The sequence below is a fragment of the Crocodylus siamensis genome, chromosome 8 (assembly GCF_052110815.1).
Source record: "Crocodylus siamensis isolate JL-2025a chromosome 8, ASM5211081v1, whole genome shotgun sequence".
NCBI classification, from domain to species: Eukaryota; Metazoa; Chordata; order Crocodylia; family Crocodylidae; genus Crocodylus; species Crocodylus siamensis.
In genome coordinates, this window is record NC_143402.1 from 14,737,952 (window position 1) to 14,759,495 (window position 21,544).

At 44.2% G+C, this 21,544-nt stretch overlaps 1 protein-coding gene across 5 annotated transcripts in view; it reads left to right on the forward strand.

Annotated features, from left to right (window-relative positions):
- The first annotated feature begins 8,036 nt into the window (after window positions 1-8,036).
- LOC149858104 (phosphatidylinositol-binding clathrin assembly protein-like) overlaps window positions 8,037-21,544 on the forward strand; it is a 48,658-nt gene continuing 35,150 nt past the window's right edge. For 2 of the 5 annotated variants that reach the window (XM_090061748.1, XM_090061749.1), the window contains exon 1: window positions 8,037-8,374. In XM_090061748.1, coding sequence (XP_089917874.1) covers window positions 8,245-8,374 — 130 coding nt within the window. In that variant the 5' untranslated portion in view covers window positions 8,037-8,244. The remainder of the gene's footprint in view (window positions 8,375-21,544) is intronic. The other 3 variants (XM_090061746.1, XM_090061750.1, XM_090061747.1) reach the window with 3 other exon arrangements.

Genomic DNA, 21,544 nt, shown 5'->3' on the forward strand with positions numbered 1-21,544 from the left:
CAAGAGCCCTGTAAACACAGCAGTTAGACATCATGTTCAGGACACCAAAAAGTAAATTAAACAGAGCAACAACTGCTTTGCCCTATCCAAAACACAGGTAAGTGTGAACGCGATCTGGTAGCAGGGTGTGTGAGGCAGAAATTAGAAGCTGGAAAAGACTCAGTGAGACTCAAAGTAGAGTCAATTCAATGGAGAGAGGCAAGTAACATTATAAAGAAATACCTACATGATGCAAACTCAGCTACTAGCTAGTTCACATCACATCTGTTGTCACTTCTGCTAGTTACACTTTGCTGAAACTACCCAGGCAGAAAACAAGCTATGTCCTGGACCAGCACAAATGGCAATCGCCAACTAGCTGGAATGCCATTCCTGTATGCGCCGGAATGATTCCTGTAGTACTATACAAACCTCTGCAGTGTTGCAAAAGGGAGATGAAGGAGGAACGTCAGTCTTACTGATATATTATTTAAGCCTCTGTACAACCTTGAGACTTGTCTTGCTTGTTGGTGCTATTGAGATCTGAGAAGGGTAAAATACCATTCCACTGATACATACTTCATACCTCTCACTGAAATTTCTGAGCAACAGCATGTATGCTTATTTAAATAAATATGCATCTTTCATAGTGGCAAAGACCTCTTTGAATAGGTCCTAATTGTGATGAATGTGCTTGTCACTCGCCTCTGTTTTGGCGATCTTACCATTTTTCTGTGGTCTTACAGGTATAGCATTTAATTGACTTGGATATCTCTGGTTACTAGCAAAACTACTAGTATTATGTCATAGTTGTAAATGTGAATATTGGGAAGAATGGTTTATAAATGAACTGCTACTGTTATTGCACTCTTCCTACTTCAACACTTCTACTTGCTCATCAAAGTTTAACTGATTTCTTTTTTATGACCAGAGGCTCCAATGATCCTCATCTGTAGCAAACTGGAAAAGCTCTTCATCACAGAAAGCAACACCTCAAACAGGTTCAGATATAAACATATACTAGTTTCCTTCAAAGCATTTTAAAAGCTTACCACCCCTTCCTTTGTTAAACATGTATGTATTCTAATAACCATTTCCTTGGCATGTATCATTAAAACATTGTATCCTTAAAAAAAACCCAAACAAACCATGGTCTGTTGCAAAAATAAAATAAATACATAAGCATAAAGATACAATTTGATAACAGAAAATAGAAAGTATCGCAGTCAAATGAGTCTTTTTATTTAATGCCCTAGCATAACTCTATATCTGGAATTGGATTTACACTGGCACACCAAATAAGATGCATCCCACAGGCATTATCTTGCCACACAGGGGAATAATATTGAGAAATAAATATTAGGTGATAGCTCTTCATGTGAACATTATTTCATGCTAGCAGTGTCTCCTTAAATGCACTTTGGAAGTAGACTAAACTGAACTGCAAAAAGGGCACACCGTATGGAATAAGAGTGTCCACGTGGGAGGCTGGTGCCAAATAGCTGTTGTACTTCGAATTCACACCCCAGTTTATTTTGCAATAGCTTCTCTGTATAGACAAACCCAAAGAGATTTAGAAATATTTAGCATGTTTGTTTAATCTCTCCAGCATCTCCTCAGGTTCTTGCTATATTGATGTTTCCTGGGGCCTTAGTGATTCAAGCTTTTTTTCCACATCACCAGCACCAGCCTCAAGGCAAAACTAAAGCAGCTTAAGATTGCCAGTTGCCAGGAGGAGTAAAAAAGATTGCTCCAGTTACAGGAAGTATTTGTCATTCTAACAGCAGCGACCATTTTTAATGCATTTATGCCCGCAGGTTTCTATGAATCCTTCACCAATGGGGAGAGCGGTATTTTTTTGCCCGGTGGGAGAGTCATAACATTTCTACTCACACTTGCAATGATTCATTGGACTGCTCACCTCTCTGCTGCATTGTCACGCCTTTTTCTACCATATGCATTACTTCACAAATAGGTAGATAATTGATTTTAAAATAAAGTTAATGTGGTGACACTTATTGAGAAGATGAACTCAAGAATAGGGGCTTTCTTTTCCTTGGCATTTGTACAGTCTAGTACAACAGTGTCCTGAGTACTAACGGGAGCCCCAGGGCATGTTTGCAAAAACATTCCTGTTGTGACAGTGAGATTTAATCATCCTAACCAAGCAAAATGCCACCTTGGGAAATGTTAGTGCCAGCTAACAACCGGCATGTCACAACATACATGCAGATGGACACGCTGGAGCTGCAGAGAGGACAGAAATAAGTATTTGCTTTCAGGGAGGGGCTACACACAGATCAAACTCAGAAGCTGCAATGATTTTTTGTCTTCAGCTGTACTTTTTCCATACCATACAATTTCCAGCAACGAGTTATAGTCTAACTACCGAGTCTCTTTAATGGCAGAAAGAAAGGTATCTCATTTGCTCTTGGGGATCAATTTCACTTTACATGGGAGTCACATGGAGTTTTGCTGTTGCCTGCCACTGAAGTAGGAGGAAGATATTACCTTCAGTGCTGGTTCCCCACTCTTCCTGGAAAAAATGCCATTTATATGGCTATAGAGAAGGGAGCTTCTAAGAGAGTCTTTTAAAATCAAAAGCCAGCTGACCCATGGGAAACGATCCAAATCCCAAACACTGGACTACTGAATTAGAGCTATCCAGTGATCCCTCTGAGGAAAAGGCCTTGACTCACTTCTAGACTTCCACTCAACCTGCATTATTTTTAGTCAGATAATGAGCTGGTAGAAAGACAGAAGGACTGGATGGAGCAGGGGAATTGCTAGTGAGTTAAAGAACCTATCATTTTTAGACTGCTTGTTTAAATCCAGCTGCCAAATATCATTACCAGCTGATTGATGGTTGTTTGATAGTATGTGTGAAATGAGTTGTTGATTACAAGCCAACTCTTAATGGACAGGTGTCCACATCACAAAAGTAACCATCACTCTTGGCACCAACACTTGGTCTTTCCCTGGTTGGTTCAGCCAAAAGGAAAAGGATTGAATAGACATAAACAATAAACTACTCTTTTTCTTCCTTTTGGTTAGAACCATCCCTAGCTCCCATCCTGTCAGACTCTTTGTTACAGTTTTAAAGAAACAGCCATATTTTCATAGTCAGGCAAGGGCAGACACGTTCCATTGTGCTTAAACAAGGTTTCAGCCTCTATGACCCTCTATAAAAGAATCGCTCCATGAAACATTAAAAGCAGTTTATCAAAGGAAGACTCATAATGTGCATGTTCTTGGGAGAAGCTCGGACAGGACCTGGCTGTCGGTTTTGAATGTACAATAAAGAAAGGTAAATGAGGGTAGCTTGTCTTTTAATTCACTTTGGTTTCTGCAAAGAGAAATCCAGATAAAAAGAAGAAAAAAGGAGCACTGCAGAAGTATGAGGTTTTATCTCTTCTTCTTCCTACCTTCCTCCTGTCTCAGAGAAGCCTCAGAGTAGGATTCCTTAAAATAGTGGAGGTTAACCTTTTTGGCAGGCAGGCCACAAATTAGCCCCACACCCACTCTGAGTACCACTCCAATCCTTTTCCCTTACTCAGGATGCTGCTCAGCTTCCTGCTCCCTAACCAAGCTGCTGCTCTGCTTTCTGCCAAGCTCCCTGTCTGATCTGATGCTCTGTCTCCTTCTCTCTGCCACTGTGCTGCCTCTCCCTTCACCAATCTGCTGTGCGCCACTTGTGGCACCTGTACCACCATAGATTGGCTGCCCCTGCCCTACAACATGTAGCAGATTGATGATGCTTTTTTACACCCACACAACCCCAGTGAAGCCAACGGTATTGCACAGCAGTTACTCAGAACATTTGGCACACAGAAATTAGACTTATAAAAAAGACCTATTAGGTCATTTCTTCCATTACTTTGACAATGCATGATTGTTCTTTTACTAGCCCAGTATTTCCCTTAATCACAGCTGGAGACAAAATAATAGCAGCAGACTTTTTTTATTCCTCTTTTAAACCAACGTGTGACACAAGAATTGGGAAAGGGAACAAGGTAAAGACAAAAGGCAATTTTTTTTCTGGAGGGAATCTTACCACCTTTCCTAAGGTGCCCTAAGTAGAACATTGTGAACATTGCATTTACAACATCTCAATGCCCACCATGACAGGCATCATTTCATGACTTCCTGGTGCAATCAGACAAGCCAGGACTGAAATTCAGAGCGTGACTCATTGCTACAGTTGAAATTCCTACATCTTAGGGGATTCCTTCTTCTAAATTGTGCAGGACATAGTGCAAGATCCTGAAAATCCAATAGGCCCTGCCAAAATAAGATGGAGAATACAGGCAGAATCCCTTTACATGGGCTCATACCCAGTTCAAAAACATTTGGCTGGACTAGGATTTCAACCCATGGGCTGTCTCTTAGTTTAAAAACAGGTGTCCTGTTTATTCCTGGGTCTGATGGTCCCGGGCTTGGACTGGCACTGGGCAGTCTCTGACACACACAGCTTGAATGGTGATTAACTCCAGTCCCACCACGGGTAGCACCTTGCTAGACCTGGTCTTAGCAACAGGGGATGATCTCGTGGGGAACCTGTGAGTGCACAGTAACCTGAGAGATAGTGACCATCACTTGGCAGAGTTCACTATCCAGTCAAGGGTGAAAATAATATCCAGTGAGGCTAAAGTATTAGACTTCAGAAGGACCAACTTTAGTAAACTTAGAAGGCTAGTTAGTGAGATGGCAGAACTCAAGAGCATCGAGCAAATGGGGGTCCAGGAGGGTTGGAGGTTTCTCAAGGGAGTGATCCTTGGGACACAAAAGGAGTCTATTCCCTTATGCAGGAAAGGGGCTAAGAGGATACAAAAGCCCCCTTGCCTGAACAAGGAACTGCAGGAAAGACTGGGGGCAAAAAAAGAGATTTATAGGCAGTGGAAACAGGGGGCAGCCACCGAGGAGGCATACACCTCCTTGGCATGCTATTGCAGGGAATCAGGCAGGCCAAGGCAGGACTGGAGCTTAGGCTGGCTTCAACAATTAAGAAGAATAAAAAGTCCTTCTAGATACATAGCGAGCAAAAGGAAAGTGCAGAGTAACATAGGGCCCCTGCAGAACAAATCAGGACGGTTGGTGGTTGACGCAGGGAAAAGGGCGGAGCTCTTCATTGAGTTCTTTGCTTCAGTATTCCTAAGTATTGACCAAGTCAATTCCCCCACCTTAAGCATAGGCAGATATCCAAAAGGCACCAGATCGCCAAAGGTTACTGCAGTCTTAGTTAAGGAGCACTTGGAAGGGCTGGATGGGTGCAAGTCAGCCGGCCCAGATGACCTCCATCCAACAAGTGCTGAAGAAATTGGCCAGTGTCATAGCTGAGCCACTGGCACAGCTGTTTGAGCACTCATGGTGCTCTGGCCAGGTCCCTGAGGACTGGAAAGGGGCCAACATGGTGCCCATTTTTAAGAATGGGAGAAGGGATGAGCCGGGTAACTTTAAGCCAGTCAGTCTTACCTCTATTCCTGGGAAAATACTTAAAAATATCATCAAAACTAGAGCACATTTGTGAAGGCCCAGCAGGGGAAATGATGCTGAAAGGAAACCAGTATGGGTTCACCACAGGCAGATCCTGCCTGAAAAACCTTATAGCCTTTTATGACCAGGTCACACACTGTCTTCACACGGGAGCTGAGGCTGATGTCATCGTCCTGGATTTTAGGAAGGCCTTCGACACAGTTTCACATCCTATTCTCATAGGGAAGCTAGCAGGCTGTGGAGTGGACGCCTACACAGTCAGGTGGGTGGCCAACTGGCTTAGGGACCGCACCCAGGGAGTGGTGGTGGATGGGTCGTTCTCCACCTGGAAGGAGGTGGGCAGTGGGGTCCTGCAGGGATCGGTCCTTGGACCGGTGTTATTTAATATCTTCATCAGCGATTTGGACGAGGTTGTGGAGAGCACCCTTTCCAAGTCCACAGATGATACCAAGTTATGGGGCAAAGTTAACACACCGGAGGGTAGGGAGCAGATACAGACCAACCTGGACAGGTTGGATCAATGGGCGGAGTGGAATAGGACGCAGTTCAACAAAGATAAATGTAAGGTACTCCACTTAGGAAGGAGGAATCCCCAGCATACCTGTAGGTTGGCGGATGACCTCCTCAGCAGCTCAGAGGCTGAGAAAGATCTTGGAGTCATAACTGACTCCAAGATGAACATGAGCCGGGAGTGCAATGAGGCCATCAACAAAGCCAGTTGCACCTTGTCGTGTATTAGCAGATGCATGACCAACAGATCAAGGGAGGTGATACTCCCCCTCTATGTGGCATTGGTCAGGCTGCAGTTGGAGTACCGTGTCCAGTTTTGGGCGCCGCACTTCAAGGGGGACACGGAGAATCTGGAGAGGGTCCAGAGGAAGACCACTCGCATGATTAGTGGCCTCCATGAAAAACCCTACAAGGGGAGGTTGAGAGAGCTGGATCTCTTCAGCCTTCACAAGAGACGGCTGAGGGGAGACCTTGCAACCGCTTACAAGTTTATCAAGGGAGGACAACAGGGAATTGGTGATGTGCTGTTTACCAGAGCACCCCAGGGAATAACTAGGAACAATGGGTGCAAACTAGTGGAGAGTAGGTTTAGGTTAGACATTAGGAAGAAATTTTTTAAGGGTGGCCAGAATCTGGAATGGGCTTCCAAGAAAGGTGGTACTATCACCTTCAAGAGGAGGCTTGATAGTCACCTGGCTGGGGTCATCTGACCTCGGTCCTCTTTCCTGCCAGGGGCAGGGGGTCAGACACGATGATCCATTGTGGTCCCTTCCAACTCTACAATCTATGAACTCCAATAAACTGGGACTGTCCCAGGGATGAACATTAACCTGGATACCTCACAGGTGTGTAAAATGGGATGAGGCAGACAAGGTTCTTTGGGTAAATCTGATCGCTTTTATTAGACCAAGTCAAATAGTTGAAAAAATTCTTAGCAAGCTTTCAGGTATAAGCCTCCTTCATCATGCTGAGGAAGCATCTGCAGCTAGTGTGCACTTTTCCTGGATGGACTTGGCCTAATAAAAGATACAGGCAGTCCTCCAACTTACGACACAATTGGTTCCTGAAAACAGTGTCTTAAGTCAAAACATCGTAACTCGGACCAACCGATTTTCCCATAGGAACAATGTTATAAATGGGGGATTGGTTCCTGAACCAAGGCCCGATACTCTATTTCCACCAAAAATAACCCAGAATTTTGTATTCAGCCAAATACAGATGAGTAATATACCTACATGAATTATGTTGTAAATAGCCATCATACTGATTTGGAAGGACTTTTTGAGGTGACTTTGCTGGACTTTTTTAGGGCTCTTGGCTGGAGTCTGCTCAGCAATCCTGTCTGTAGGTTTCTCTGGAGTCTTGCCTGCCTTCTCCAAAAAAGCGTCCAAGGAAGTTTGACCAGATGTTCTCCAGGGAGATGGGCAACGCAGCAAACTTGCTCACTGGTGTGGCGCTGGATCAAGCATTGTTGTAAAGTCAAAACTGAGGTCAGAAAGTCAAAATTGATGGTGGGTTAAGCATCATAAAGTAAAAACTGAGGGCAGAAAGTTGAAACTGACTCTGCAAAGTCTAAACTGATAGTGGATCAAGCATTGTAAAGTCAAAACTGAGGGCAGAAAGTTGAAACAGACACCGTGAAGTCGCGACTGAGGGCAGGAAGTCAAAACTGACAGGAGATCAAGCATCATAAAGTCGAAACTGATGCCAGACAGTTGAAACAGGGCATCAATTTATAAACATCATCAGCGCTGTTCGTTGTAACTCGAAACATCTTAACGTGGAGGCCCCCCCGTATCACATTTACCCAGAGAAGCTCGTCCGCCTATAAAAGGGGGTGGTAGATTTGTAGGCCTGAGCAAGGCCCGCAGGCGCCCAGGACGAAGGTCTCGGCCCCGAGATCAACCTGTCCCGCGCTCCCCTCAGGGTGGTGGCCCGCAGTGCGAGTGGGCGGGGTCACCAGGGGGCGGGTCCCACCGTGCCGGCGCCGGGCGGGGTCACGTGACGGGGCCTGGGCCTGGGCCTGGGCCGCTGCCGCGGAGCCGCCGCCATTTTGTCTGGGAGTGGAAATGTGAGCGGGTGCCGAGCGTGGGGCAGCCTCCTCCCGGCGCAGCGCGGCGGCACCGCCGGACAGGGGCGGGCAGCGCCTGGGCCGAGCCCCGCACCCCCGCCCGAGCCGGCGCCCCATTGCCCCCGCGCTGCGGGCAGCGAGGCCGGGCCGGGGAGCGGAGCGCGCCGCTGCCGGCGGATCGGAGCGGGAAGATGTCGGGCCAGTCCATCACGGACCGCATCGCGGCGGCGCAGCACAGTGTCACCGGCTCGGCCGTCGCCAAGGCCGTCTGCAAGGCCACGACCCACGAAGTCATGGGGCCCAAGAAAAAGCACCTGGACTGTGAGTGCGGGGGAGGGGAGCGGGAGCGCTGAGGGGAGGCGAGGGGACCCCGCTGTGCCGCCCGCCCGCCCGCCCTTGGGGACAGCTGGGCCCAGGTGCTTGCCACGCACCTGCTGCAGGGCACCAAGGAGGCCTTCGGCCTGGCCCGGAGGTGACCGCTTTCTCTGGGGAAGGGGGAGCCTGGAGCTGGGTGCTCCCCCCCGGGAGAAGAACCATTGTTCTGCCTTTCTCCATAATGGGTGGGGGTGCAGCAGAGGCGCTGGTAATTTGGGTTCAGATGGGCCTGGCTGGGCTTTCCCTTCTCAGGGTTTCAGTATGGAGGCAGGGGCAGGCCTTCTGCAGGATGCTTCCTGCTTCTCCACAGCTGGCTGTGAAGCCCCTGGGTCCTACCAGAGGCCAGCTGCTGTCCTTAAAAGAAAGAGCACTGTTGTTGCCAGGAGTGCCCAGGTATCCTGCCAGAGGCCAAGGGTCTCTTAGGGTGATAGCTTTTATTAGCTGCCTCTTACTGAACTAGGTGATGGGTACAATCAACAATGTCACCCTCAGAAGTGCTTTCCTCCCACTGAAAAGAAGGAGCTTTCCTGACTTGGACCCTCGGGTGTGCAGGTGTGGGTTCAGTACAGCTCCAGCTCGTTCATTGGCAACTTCTTTTTGTTTCAAATAGGGCAGGGTTTGACAGTGGTACATATGACTCCATCTAGCTAGCGCTTTTCAAGGAGGCAAGGCTGAGTTGGTGCTCAGTACATGATGCATTATTCACTTGGAAAATATATGATGTCCTGATGCTGTACGAACTTGGGTGCTCAGAAGTATCCTGAGTACTTCAGAACCAGGACATGGTAGAGCTCATAACTTAACCTGTTACTCCATATGAAATTTTCCCAGGGATTAGGGGAAACATTAAGATAGGGAACTAAATCCTGGTTCCTGTAAAGCTTCCAACAAGGGAACAGTTTGTGTGTTGGATGAAGAGTTTTTATCAGATCGCTGCAATTTGATTCCAGATGATACAAGTCATAATGCAAACGAGCCGATGCTGGTTAGGTCTTTGGCAAATGCATTATGTGTTAGTTAATTTGGAGAGAGCAGTTTGGACCTCGGCTTAGCTGTGTAACTCACCTGTTAAAGTTCATCATGAGGTTTGTGGATAGTGTGTTTGCTGTGGGGCAAATAGTTTTTAAATTAGTAAAAAATTCTTACAGGGGTTCTTTGTTGTGAATGTAAGTAATGAAGGTAACTAACCGATCGGTGCCTGACTTTTTTAATAACTAGCCAGAAACCAACATAACAGGAAGCCAGAAAGTGGTGACAGTGTAGTGTTGCTCAATAGTTTGAAGGTTTCTGCAGTTGATACACATTAGTGCATGGAATGCAAAAATATTATTATTACAATAATGCTGAGTCTGATGTAACCTCACAAAATGAGGAAATGGAAGTTGTTTGGCATCCTTTCCCCAACTTGTCACCACTCCGAATTCCACGGAGATTGTGTTGGCTGTCAGATTCCTTCGAATGTCATTTGATATGAACCTTTGTTCAGAAGAATCGGTTGCTTGCAGGGACTCATGTAGAAAGTCCTGTGCTTTGACATTAGTCACTTGGTCTGATTTTTCTTCTCTTAACAGAAAATTAGAAAGCCTGATATTATGGCTGCATTTCAAAAGTGGCAGAGCATCATGGGAGTTGTTGAAATGTAATATTACAAACAGTACCTTGTTCACTGGGATTTCACAGGACTCTTTTCATTTTACAGTTATTACTGGGCTTGCCATAGCTGTGTTGTGGATGTCTAGATATGCTGTCAAAGAGGCTAGGTTACCTTTGACCTAACGGTTATTATTTGAATCACAAACATGCTTGTAAACAAAACTTGGCCTTGCTTCTATTTAAGGTAATTGGGTAGAATTTTAGAAGCTGTATCATGCTGCTTTCTAAAAAATTATCACAATAAATATACTTCCTTCATGGAATAAAGTCAAAATGTGGCTTGTGCCTTACATGAAAATTATGCTGTTTGTTTTTTTGTTTTTTAAGCCTGGCCCTTGCATATACCTATCATAAAGACCGCTACATCTTATTCCTGCTCAAGTAAGGTTTCAGGAATAACATTCCAGAGTTGCTATTGTTGCGTTTGGAAACTTGCCCAGCTTCAACCTACACTCTGATCAAGCTAGAGCTAAGAATCCTATCTTGACCCCTAAATATTAGGAAAAAGCACTTTGATATCAGATACTGGTGTCATGGATGAAAGCACTACATGTGTAATGTGTGTGCAAGCAGTCGGCTGGTGCCCTAGAGGCTTGTCACAGAGCTGCTAAGTAGTTTAGCCGTTTATTTAATTTTTGTTAACAAGGAATCAAAGCTCTGTGAATGAAAATATTCTATTTTAATATAGGTCACAATGTCCTGAAAGTAAATCAGCAGCTCTATTTTATAATAAAGTGTTAGACCTTAGTAAAATAATTTTCACAGTAGTCCTTTTGCATTTCTTGTAGCGTGCTGGGGGCATCCCATTATTTCTATCTTTCTTCAAGTTCTTTTATTTTCCAACTTACCCTTCCACTTCTAACTTGATGAATCAGTAGCTCAATGGAACTAGATGTCTGTTTTTTAGAACCTGTCAAAATCATTTAGTTAGATGAATAACACTTTTCCTGTTGGTTTTGTCTTTGCCCTGCATTTATTTTTTATAGTGGGCTGAATATTCTATCTCTGACTTCTGAAAACAAGGAAACAGGGAGCAGGTACTTGCTGGCAGTTTAAAACCCAACCACAAAAGCATTATGATAAATAGGAAAAGTATCCAAATCTCAAAAAGTGGTTTTGCAGGGGTATTAACAATAGTGCAGCTGTAAAATTGTGTTATACATAATATAAACTTGATTCTGAAATATAAAGTAGACTAAGCCAGCCCATGCCTCAATGTAGGGGTATCTTTTGGTTTTCTTGGGATTCTGTGTAACCAGAAGGGTCCAACCATCCCGCTCTGAGAGTCCTTGGTCAGTGTATCAAATGCAGCAGTTCTTGTTCTGTTGTTGGGAGTGGGTTCATATGAGCTGCTGAATAATCCTGTTATTTGGGAGTGGGTTCATATTTGGCTTCTTCAGAGTTGAGTTTTGACACAACCTAATGCTTGAGACTGACTGCGTCAGGTTTGCAGTAGGAATTCCTTAGCAGCATTCTTGTCCATAGCATTATTGCTTACCATTTTTAGATGTTGGGCATAATATATATAAAAAGATAGTAACGTTAGCGTTCATACTGAGGGTATTACTGTTGATGCTTGGAGTGCAGATTGAGGAAAGAATTTGATCATGGTTCTAGATATTAAAATTCCAGGGGATTTTTCACAAGGTGAAGTAATGTGGGCTTTAAACAAGTGTCTGTTTTGCCAGACATTTGGTAGCTTTTGGTGATATTTTGTTTGTTGTTTGAGTAAGAAATTTGTAGGAATATACACTGATATCTTTGATTGTTAGGGGAACCTCATAGAGACGCTACTGATATATTTCTGTAAAATATACTGGTCACAAGGATTTTTTTTTTCCTTCAGGGATGTTGTTTGCTTGGGCACGAGTTTGAGTTTTGTCTTGTCTATTTTCAGGAATCATGGGATTCTTTCTCCAAAAACATATTCTCCCACATATTTATAAATAAACTGATGCTTTTAGTTGTCACTTGTAAGTAATACACTGGTATATGTAGGAAAGTAAAGTTGAATGTATTCTGTTCTTATGCTTCAAAGAAATTAAATAGTAGGGGAGGGGGAGGGATGGGAAATAACTGTAAGCATCCTGAAAATTCCTTGACATAAAGCCACTTGTTAATACAGCTATTTAGTATGAGTGACCCAGATTAAGTTCAGCAGCTTGCTAAAAGTATAAGTGCTACTGTATGCCAACGTCCTCCATTACTAGGAGGAAAAAAAATCTTTCCTTAGCTTATAGCTTTGTGTAAATATAATGTTCCAGTGAAATGAGCACATTAATGATCCCATTGTCAGATGTTGTTTCTGCGCCATTTTGTAATAAATTATTTACTGATCTGTCTCATTTCCTTATAAAGCCGTGCTTGTGCATTTAAGTATTATTGCATATGTAAATATAGGACAGGTGATGATACAGCCTTGATGGAAGGAAATACACAGCTTCATTTTTACTATTGATGAGCTTTGTTTTTTAAGACAATTTTTTCAATCTATTATAGTCAGTGTATTTGTGAGTAGACCAGTCTGTCAGGGACAGTCATTTAGTAGCTTTTATTGTTCACTTTATCAAGGTAATCCCTATGTATCTGACCCTTAAAAAGAAGGGCAAGAGATTTGTAGAATTGGAGACAGCAAAAATTCACAATTTTAGTATACTTTCTTTGCTTCTGACTTTGAGAGGACCTATTCTATATCAGGAATTAAAAAAATCAGGTAAAGATTGATGTTGAATGTAGCGTACTATTGAGGAGGAATGAAGAAGGCTAATATATGGTATGCTATAAAATATATTCATATTAGGGTGCTGTAAAATGTTGTGAAATATTTGGCCTAGGATTTAAAGGCACTGGATGGTCTTCCAACTAAAGAGCTTGACGCAACCATAGCAAATAAGTTTAAAACAAACCTGATAAAAACATAGTTGGCTTAGTGTCCAGACCATTTTAATCTAGGGAAAATTTTGGTGAAGACTTGCGGTTTTGCATTTCAGTTGATTTGAAAATATGCATGTGCCGCAGTCGATCAACAGTTACTCAGGACCTGGAGATAAGGATTGGCTAATCCTTGTTAGGGCCGAGACGGTCCTTGTTAGTCTGAAGACAAAACTCAGAATATGCCAGTTCCTACCTTTTATTTGTTTTTTGATTATGGAAAATAATAGAGCAATCTTTCTGTTGCAAGGAAGTCAGAAAGATCAGAACAGGTCAGAAAGTTTTGCACACTGTGGCTTCCTATTTGAAATCTCTGGGTTTATCTTGTGAATGTGTAGGTGTGTGCATGCCTAACTAGTAATATTGTGCAGCACCAGAGGCACCCTTAAAAAGAGCTCAGCCAGGATACTGTTCATCCTGGGGTGCAGCAGTATCTTGGTTGAGAATCACTGGTCTCATTCTGTGGCTGAAATCTGCTCTTTTTAAAAATTCGAACTTTTTTTCATAGTTTCCTACTTGGCAAAATTGATCTGAAACCTTATTTTAATTACAGGATATTTATTTGACTTGATTTAATAAAACATATTCCATATTGAGTACTGAGGGGCACTTTCACTCATTTGCAAGAGCAAAGATGTAGATTTGCTTGGCCTTAGAATTTAAGGCTTATGTAAAGCAATGTATTTGAATATTCAGTAATGATTATGGGGTAAGATTAGGCTGAAGAGACGGGACTGGGATAAGCAGGCTAGAGAGTCTTTGAAAAGAATGGACAAAGTGGACCTGATGAGACTGACCATTGCCAGGTGCTTGCTCCCAGCCCCTGGGATTCCTGAATCTTGCCATTCCCCTGCTGTCAGCAAATGCATGTGAAATCTGCTGGCAAAGTGTGTCTTGTCCCCTTCTAGTGCTCATCCATTATTGTTATCATTAGCTTATTTCTTTATCTTAGGTGACAGAGTTTTGGTTGTGGTTCTAAAGATTTCAACCCTACGAGCAATCACATGGATGCCAATATGAAGCCACTGGGTGGAATTTCAGTTTTATAATTAACTCTTATAAAACTAAGGAAATTTGCAAGCATACCCAGATGCAAATTATACCAAAAATCATTATCACGGATGTGAAATGCCCAAGTTAAGGTTGCCAATAAAACTTGAATTCAGCTCCCTTGTGCATATGTATGTATTAGGATGCAGTCTAATTAAGTGATTGAGTTACTTTTCCACACAACTCTGGCTTATTCTGTGCATACAGTGGCCCAACTCCAAGACTGAGTTAAGCTTATGCAGTGAAGAAAGCTGTTGCAGAAGTGTAGCAAAAGAGTTTGGAGGCTATATGATGGTTAAGACCACGGATAATTTGATTCTCTCTCTCCCTTAGCATCATTTAGGAATTCTGGAAAACTGTAGACTTAATTTAGCTCCAATTTGTCATGCTCTGCTTCATGCACTGAGTTAGGTTGGGATCTTAAAAGGTTTTTTTTTTTACATGTTTATATATTATAGTACTGTCATCATGCACACACTGTACAAAAGCAGTCTCCTAGCAAACTGTAACTTTTTTGAGTGCCTCACTTAAAATCTATAATGTTCTTTTGACATTTTGTGCATGAATGGTTGGATTTCCTGAAGCTGTGGTATTCCACATATTTAATATGTAAAAAAAAAAAAAATGTTTTTGGTTTATTTTTTTTCCCTCCAACCTTCAAGATCTGACTGTAGATAACAAGTGAAACATTTTAATACCATTCTTTGTATTGTTGTCCACAACTTTGAAATGCCTGAGAAACCCATAAGATTATTTACCTCTCCCATTCATACTTTGCTTTCAACTGTGAAGTTTCCTGGAGATCTTACAACATTACTCTCAGCCTGTGAAAAAAGAATATAAAGAAAATATCTTGTGTAGAAATACAGATCGTATCAATTAAGCCCTTGACCCATGTTTGTTTTCCTTAACTTTACTGCAGAGCTGACATGAGCTCCCAGTCAAGTGTGATAGACTTGGGTATTTGACCAGCCAAAAATCCTTGTTCTGTTGACCAATTCAATATTGACAAATAATAGTCAAATATTTGAAGCATTTATTTATGAGAACGCTGAGGAGCGAGACTAATCTTCAGCAGTTTAGATACTTTTGCAAATTACAAAAAATAAGTTTTTCATAACAGTTAACCATGAAATCAGCATTTGTTACAATTTTTTAGAATGTAGTGACTATCAGTTAAGTAAGTGTAAATGTGAATTATGTGCATAACTGAACAGTTCTTTTCATTGGTTTTTATTCCCCAAGCCCTGGGTTCAGCCCAGACGGTTACAAAATTAAAAAAAAAATTAAACAAAACATATCAACTGTAAAATTAAAAAAAAAGTCAAGTTTTAAAGTGTAGCTCTGCTAAGTGCACAGCAGGCCAACTCTAAGCAATTTGCTGTTTGGAGTTGGAGAGACCTGCATTCACAGCGGATGGTCAGTAGGAGAAGCTTTTCTTGTTTTGATTCCTGCAGTCTGCTCAGAGAAGATCTTCTGCGGCCCCAGGTTGCTTAATGGCAGGCGGGGAGGAGGGGAAAAAAGTCTGGAAGAGCTCAGGAGAGAGGAACAAGGCCATGGGGTGCTTGCTTTGACCTGTGAGGGTAGAGGGCTGTCTTGACTCCTGGAGGATTGTGGGGCAAGGCATGCAGTCCTCCTGCCATTGCCAACAGATGATATTGAAACAATAAAAAGATAGGCCACCATTTGCACAGAGATTCTTAGCCATCCATAGGCTTCATCCATCCACCTATCCATCCATCGTGCTTTTCATCTGTACTAGAGAGTAAGCTAATGAACAGCTGCTGCTCAGCCTTGGGCTGGTATCTTGCTCACTGTGCAGTGAAGATGCAGGTTAAGCTATTCAAGGGTTGATGGTCTTTCAGTGTTTTCCTAGTTCTCCTATATGTACTAGATAGCAGATAAATTATCACACCAGTTACTGAAGGGAACATCAAAATGGTTCATCTCACTGAAGACTAAGAATCATAGGATGCATTTTCTCTCCCTCCCTCCAAGGTCCTGGTGTTTTAGGCAGGTAAACATGATGTCCAGTGTGAATCCAAGTATTTCTAGCGCAGCTACTCGTATTCCTGTACTAGGCTAACCAAGCTAATTGAATTGAGATGCCTAAGCTAACTCCACAGTGAAGGAATGTCCCCAAAACCTTTAACTTACATGTTGTTTGTCCTGTTGGAAAGTTTAGACTACAGCTCAGAAAAAATTGGCTGCTTATACAATAGCATCATGAAGCCCCAAGCAGACTGTATTCTGTATGGCTTCTGATAGACTGGGGGGCGGGGGGTGCATTTTACCAGAAAAAGCAGTGTATTAGTTTGACTCAGCTCCACAGTGTCTGTATAGATTGGGCATTTCAGCAGGGCTTTTTGGTTATTTATCTAAAGCCGATTCAATCAGATATTAGATAAAAGAACCAAAATAGCCCCGCTAAAGCACCTGATCCATACAGATGTTGGATGAGCCAGGCTCAACTAATACAGCTCCTCTTCTGGATGTGTGTTGGGCTTGGTGCGCGGGGTGCTGAGTTTAAATGTTAAATTTGTTAGTAATCATTTCCATGGTGCTTGTGCGTGTTACATAGATCTTGTAGATCATGGAGACTTGGAATATCTAAAACAATGAGATACAAAGAGTGCAGTTTCAATCTTAAGTGACAAGGTGAAGAGATTCAAAATCTTGAACCTTACTGCATGGCTTTTGGTGCTACTACAGATATCCTATATGGTCCTTTTTTTTTCTTTAACTTTAAGCCATGATCTTCATTATTTACAGACAACATTTGTTTTGATGAATGAAATCTCCACAGAAAACCCAGTGAATATCAAAGTGTTTGTCATTCAGTGAGAACTGCCTGACTTCATACGAGATGTATATCAGATGATTTATGAAATAGAAGTCCTGGGTGCTTTTGTAGGCCATTAAAAATCCCATGGCAACCTTCATGTGAACGTAGGATGTTAATTTTTCCATGTCCAAGGCAAATATCAATATTGTTAATTAAAGTAGGCCTAATTCCCTTTCAGTTTTGATTGGCTACAGTACCATTTGTAGTCTAAAATTGTTTAAAGAATTTCCATGTTCCATTCTAGAAATAGCTTTGTAACCACTTGTTTGAAGTGATTTGAGTATATAATTTGCAGGACACTTTGAGATTTATGATGAATGCAAGGTTATAATGGAGAAGTAGCATCTTTTATCTTGCACATTAGTTTTCTCCCTTCATAAAATGCACACTTTTAATATGAAAGCCTGTACTACAGTAGTCATTCTAGTGCATCTGTATGCACATACGTGCTTTTATATTGATCACTAGTTGTTAATAGATGATGCTAGAATGCAGATTGTCACATGTTTGCCTAGGAGTATGGTAGTACTTTCTTCTTTGTTTTTCCCCTCATGGTACTAAATTTAATTTAATATCCAAAAAATCTCTCTCTCTCTCTAAATGAATCTACTCCAGAATTGGTCCGTGTGTTTTTTGGGTTTTTTGTTTGGGTTTTTTTTGTGGGAGGGGTTAAATAATGAAAACTGTAACTACTTAGTTTGAGAGAATACTTATCAGCTTCCCAGTCTACAAAGGTACCTTGTATTCTGTATCCACAGTTAGTCTAGAAGATGTGGAGTTCAGCTGAAGGATATGGGAACATAGCTAATATGTAACTAGAGCCATTAATACCTTTAATATGAGTGCAAGATGACACAGCCACAGTTTATCAGGATTTGTTTTCTTTACGTAGGTGCTTAAAAACTTAAGGTTTGATTCATGGCAAAGCTTAAACCTTTTAAGTTTCTCTCTCATGTACAGCCCTGTTAAAGGGATTTCTAGAGTCAAATTTAGTCCAGTGCATAAGCTTTCTGAAAGTATGCCTTTAGCTTATGTTCACTCTCCAATTCTGTCAAAACACTTCTTATTAAATTTAAATATTTTCATGGAAGTGTCTTAAATATTCCAAACTGTCTAACACTATTCTACACTATTTCTGTTGGCGTGTATGAGATCCTAACCGTGAAATTGCTGAGACAACACTTGCAGGCCATGTCCACATGAGCATGGATGTTTAGTTCCCTGGGGACAACTAGCAGCAGGACACTTTGTGCCGCTGCTACCATCTGGCCAGACTCCAGTTTTGAGTGGCACATGCTGCCCCTGTGTGCACTGCTCTGCTTTTTTTTTTTCGATGCAGGTTTTTTTGACCCCTGGATATCCAAGGGTCAAAAAAACCCAAACCATGCTGCTACTTTGCAGCACAGAGAACAGCTGAATGTGACGTATGTGGCACCGCACACGTGTCTGAAACACCACATACCATATGGCCACACTGGGCTGGATGTGGCCATAGAGTCTGAATGCTTAAGAGGAAGTTTTGGTAGCTAAATCAATACCTAGTTTCTAATTCAAGAAGCACTTGAAACCAAAGGGTTTGATCCTATTAAGTGCTATTTGCTTTCAACACCACAACTTTTATAACTTTTTAGTTGAGCCAATATCCTATCTTCTGGTTTGTTCCTTGAATTTGTTTTGAATATTTGTAGATCACTGAGAATTTCACCATTAACTTTAATGGGACCAGGGGTTTACCCTCAATATCCTTGCTCATGTGGAAGGTGCTACTGTAACTCTGGCAAAGCTCTTATTTTGTAGTGCTAACACATTCCAAGATAACAAGTTTGCAGGTACTTTCATTTGTTCAAAGGAGGGTGGGTTACCTAAAGTTTTCAAATGAGACTGCTATATGCATTGACAAGCTATATGCATTTTTTATGTTTCATATAAATGTTAGAATATGAGTGTAACTTATCTTCCAAGTACTTTCTTAGTGTCCTTTTAGAGCACACATTAGTAAAATTTAATATTCAGTTTGCCAGTCTATAGTCTTTGAACTCAACAAATCAATATTGCTAGTTTCTCATACAATATTTTTATTAGCAGGGATCCTGGTTTTCTCTGTTTAAAAATTGCACATTCTCTGATTAAAGCCTCCTCTTCTGCTCCCTCCCTCAACACACGTGCACACATTCTCTGATTAAACCCCCCCCAAAACCTGCATTTTTCCATGATTAAAATGAAATGCCACTGTATATATTGGTAACAGTTGAACACGATGTTTTATGGCTATGTTTACAATTTTAACGCTATTTGGAAGCCTACGAGTGCTTCAGTCATTATTCTAATACCGTAAAAGCCTAAGTCTGTCTGTCTGTCACGCTTTATTAGCACTCTAATTGGCTGACAAACAGCCAATCAGAGTGCGAACAAGCATTCAAACAGGAGCTGGTGGTGGTGAAGCACTGCCATGATGGTGGGGATGAAGGGTGGGTGAGGCCAGCTCCTTGACTGCCTGCCCACCCCCCCCCCGGCTCTCTGGAGGGAGTGGCAATGGAGCAGATGGGGGTGGGGGGAGCAAGGCCAGCTGGCCTTGCCCCCCCCCCCGGCTCCCTGCAGGTGGTAAGGATGGAGTGGGGGCAGGCAAGGCCACCGGAGCTGGCCTGTCCTCCCTCCCCCCTTACTCCTTGCAGATGATGGCAGCAGTACTGGCCTCAACCCGCCCCTCCTTTCTGTTGCTGCTGCCTGCAGGGCCCGACATGGAACAACACGGTGGCAGTGGGGGGAATGGTAGGGGGAGGGGAGGAGTGGGCATGGGCCCAATACAGGGGAAGACTGGGCCCAAGGATGGGGAGAAACCTGGACCACTGTGGTGGGGGGAGCAGTGGGCCCGAGCTGACTTTGTGACAGTGGGGGGGGGGGGCGGGGGGGCGGGTATGGGAGGAGTGGGCTTGGGCCTGATGTGAGGGAGGATTGGGACCACGCCTGAGGCTGGGGGAGAAGCCAGCTCACCATGGTAGTGGGGGGTAGGAGGGAGCCAGCCTCCTCCCCCCTCAGGCCCGGTCTCACTAGTGCCCCGTTTCTCCCCACACGTGCACACACACACACACACACGTACACACACACGTGCACACACACACACACGTGCACACACATTGGCTTCAAGCCCTCTCCTCCTGTTTTCCTGCCACTGTCAGGTCAACCTGGGCCCACTGCTTCCCTCCCTACCCTCTGGCCCGGTCCTTCCCCACATCAGGCCCAGATCTGCTCCTCCCTTCTCATTGTTGCTGCAGGGTGGGGGGGCGCCAACAGTCCTGGACCCCAGCAGCAGGAGGGAAGGGGGGAGCAGGCCCAGACAGGGGGAGGCATGGGGCTCCACCCACCTCCGCTTCCCCCCCATCATTCTTGACAGGCAATTTGCTAGAAACGAAATAAATTCTAACTAGCTATAAATTTTGATGTTTGATTTTTGAGAGCTCCCCCTATCCCCTTCATGCACCAGGACGTGGGTCCAGCAGCAGCTGTCCCTGCCCCCTCCCTCCCCGGCCCCCCCCCCCCCCCCACCCGCTTTGTGGTGCTGAGCAGTCCTGATATGCCAGTGCCCTGCCTATGCTGAGGCCTCATTCTCCACCCAACCCACCTGCCCCCACCAACCTTGGCAGAATGGGCCACCAGCTGCAAGGGCTATGGGTACAGGGACCCAGGTCTGAAGCCCCCTGCCCCCCACAGTAGTGCACGACTGCCATCCGTGGGAGGCAGCAGCAGAGTAAAGCATGGAGCCTGCCTCCCCCTCCTCAAGTGGCACAGCCAGAGCAGAGCCCATGGGGAGGCAGGGACAGGCTGCCTTCTGTGGACTTGAGGCTCCCCACCCTGCTGCCCTCCCTTCCAGGACTTCCATAGCCCAGCAGACAGGATCCAGCCTAGCATAGCAGGGCTGGGCAGGGAAGCTCGTTGCTGCTGCTGGGAGTCCAACGCCACCATGCTGAGGCGTCTTCTGCCTGCCTAGCAGCACTGGGGTTGGTGGTGCAGGGTTGTGCCCCTCACTGCTGCTGGGTGGGCAGGGGGCACCTCACCACAGTGATGCAGAGCTCCCAGCAGTGGCAATGAGCTTCCCCACCTGACCCTGCTCTGTCCTGCCATGCCAGGTCCCGCCTACGAAACTGCAAAGGGCCTGGGGGAGGGCAGCAGGGTGGTGAGCCCCAAGCCTGCAGTGGGTAGCCTGCATCTGCACCCACCTGGCGCACACATCTGGAGAGCACATGCCCCCTATTCCACCACCCGGGAGTGTGTGCAGCAGTGAGGAGCAAGCCTTCCTTCCCCCTTCCCCACCCCAAACAAACTGCCCACAGCCCTGTCCTGCTCCCCACCTAGGCCCTACAGCTGTGCACTCTGGCCCGGAGCCCTAAGCCCCATGCACTACCCTGGCTAGGCAGCAGCACCAGCCCAAATCCCTTCTGGCTTCACTATGGGGCCTTCAATTCCACCTCCCTGACCCCCAACTTAACTGCAGGAATTACTCACATGGCTGTGGTGGCCTTGTGCACGTGCACATGCATATGGCACCCATTTCCTGACTGCCCTCCTCTCACTGCCAGCCCACAAGGGGAATCCCACCGTTTCCCAGGTTTTCTCCTTAAAATGAGAAAATCCGGGTTTTA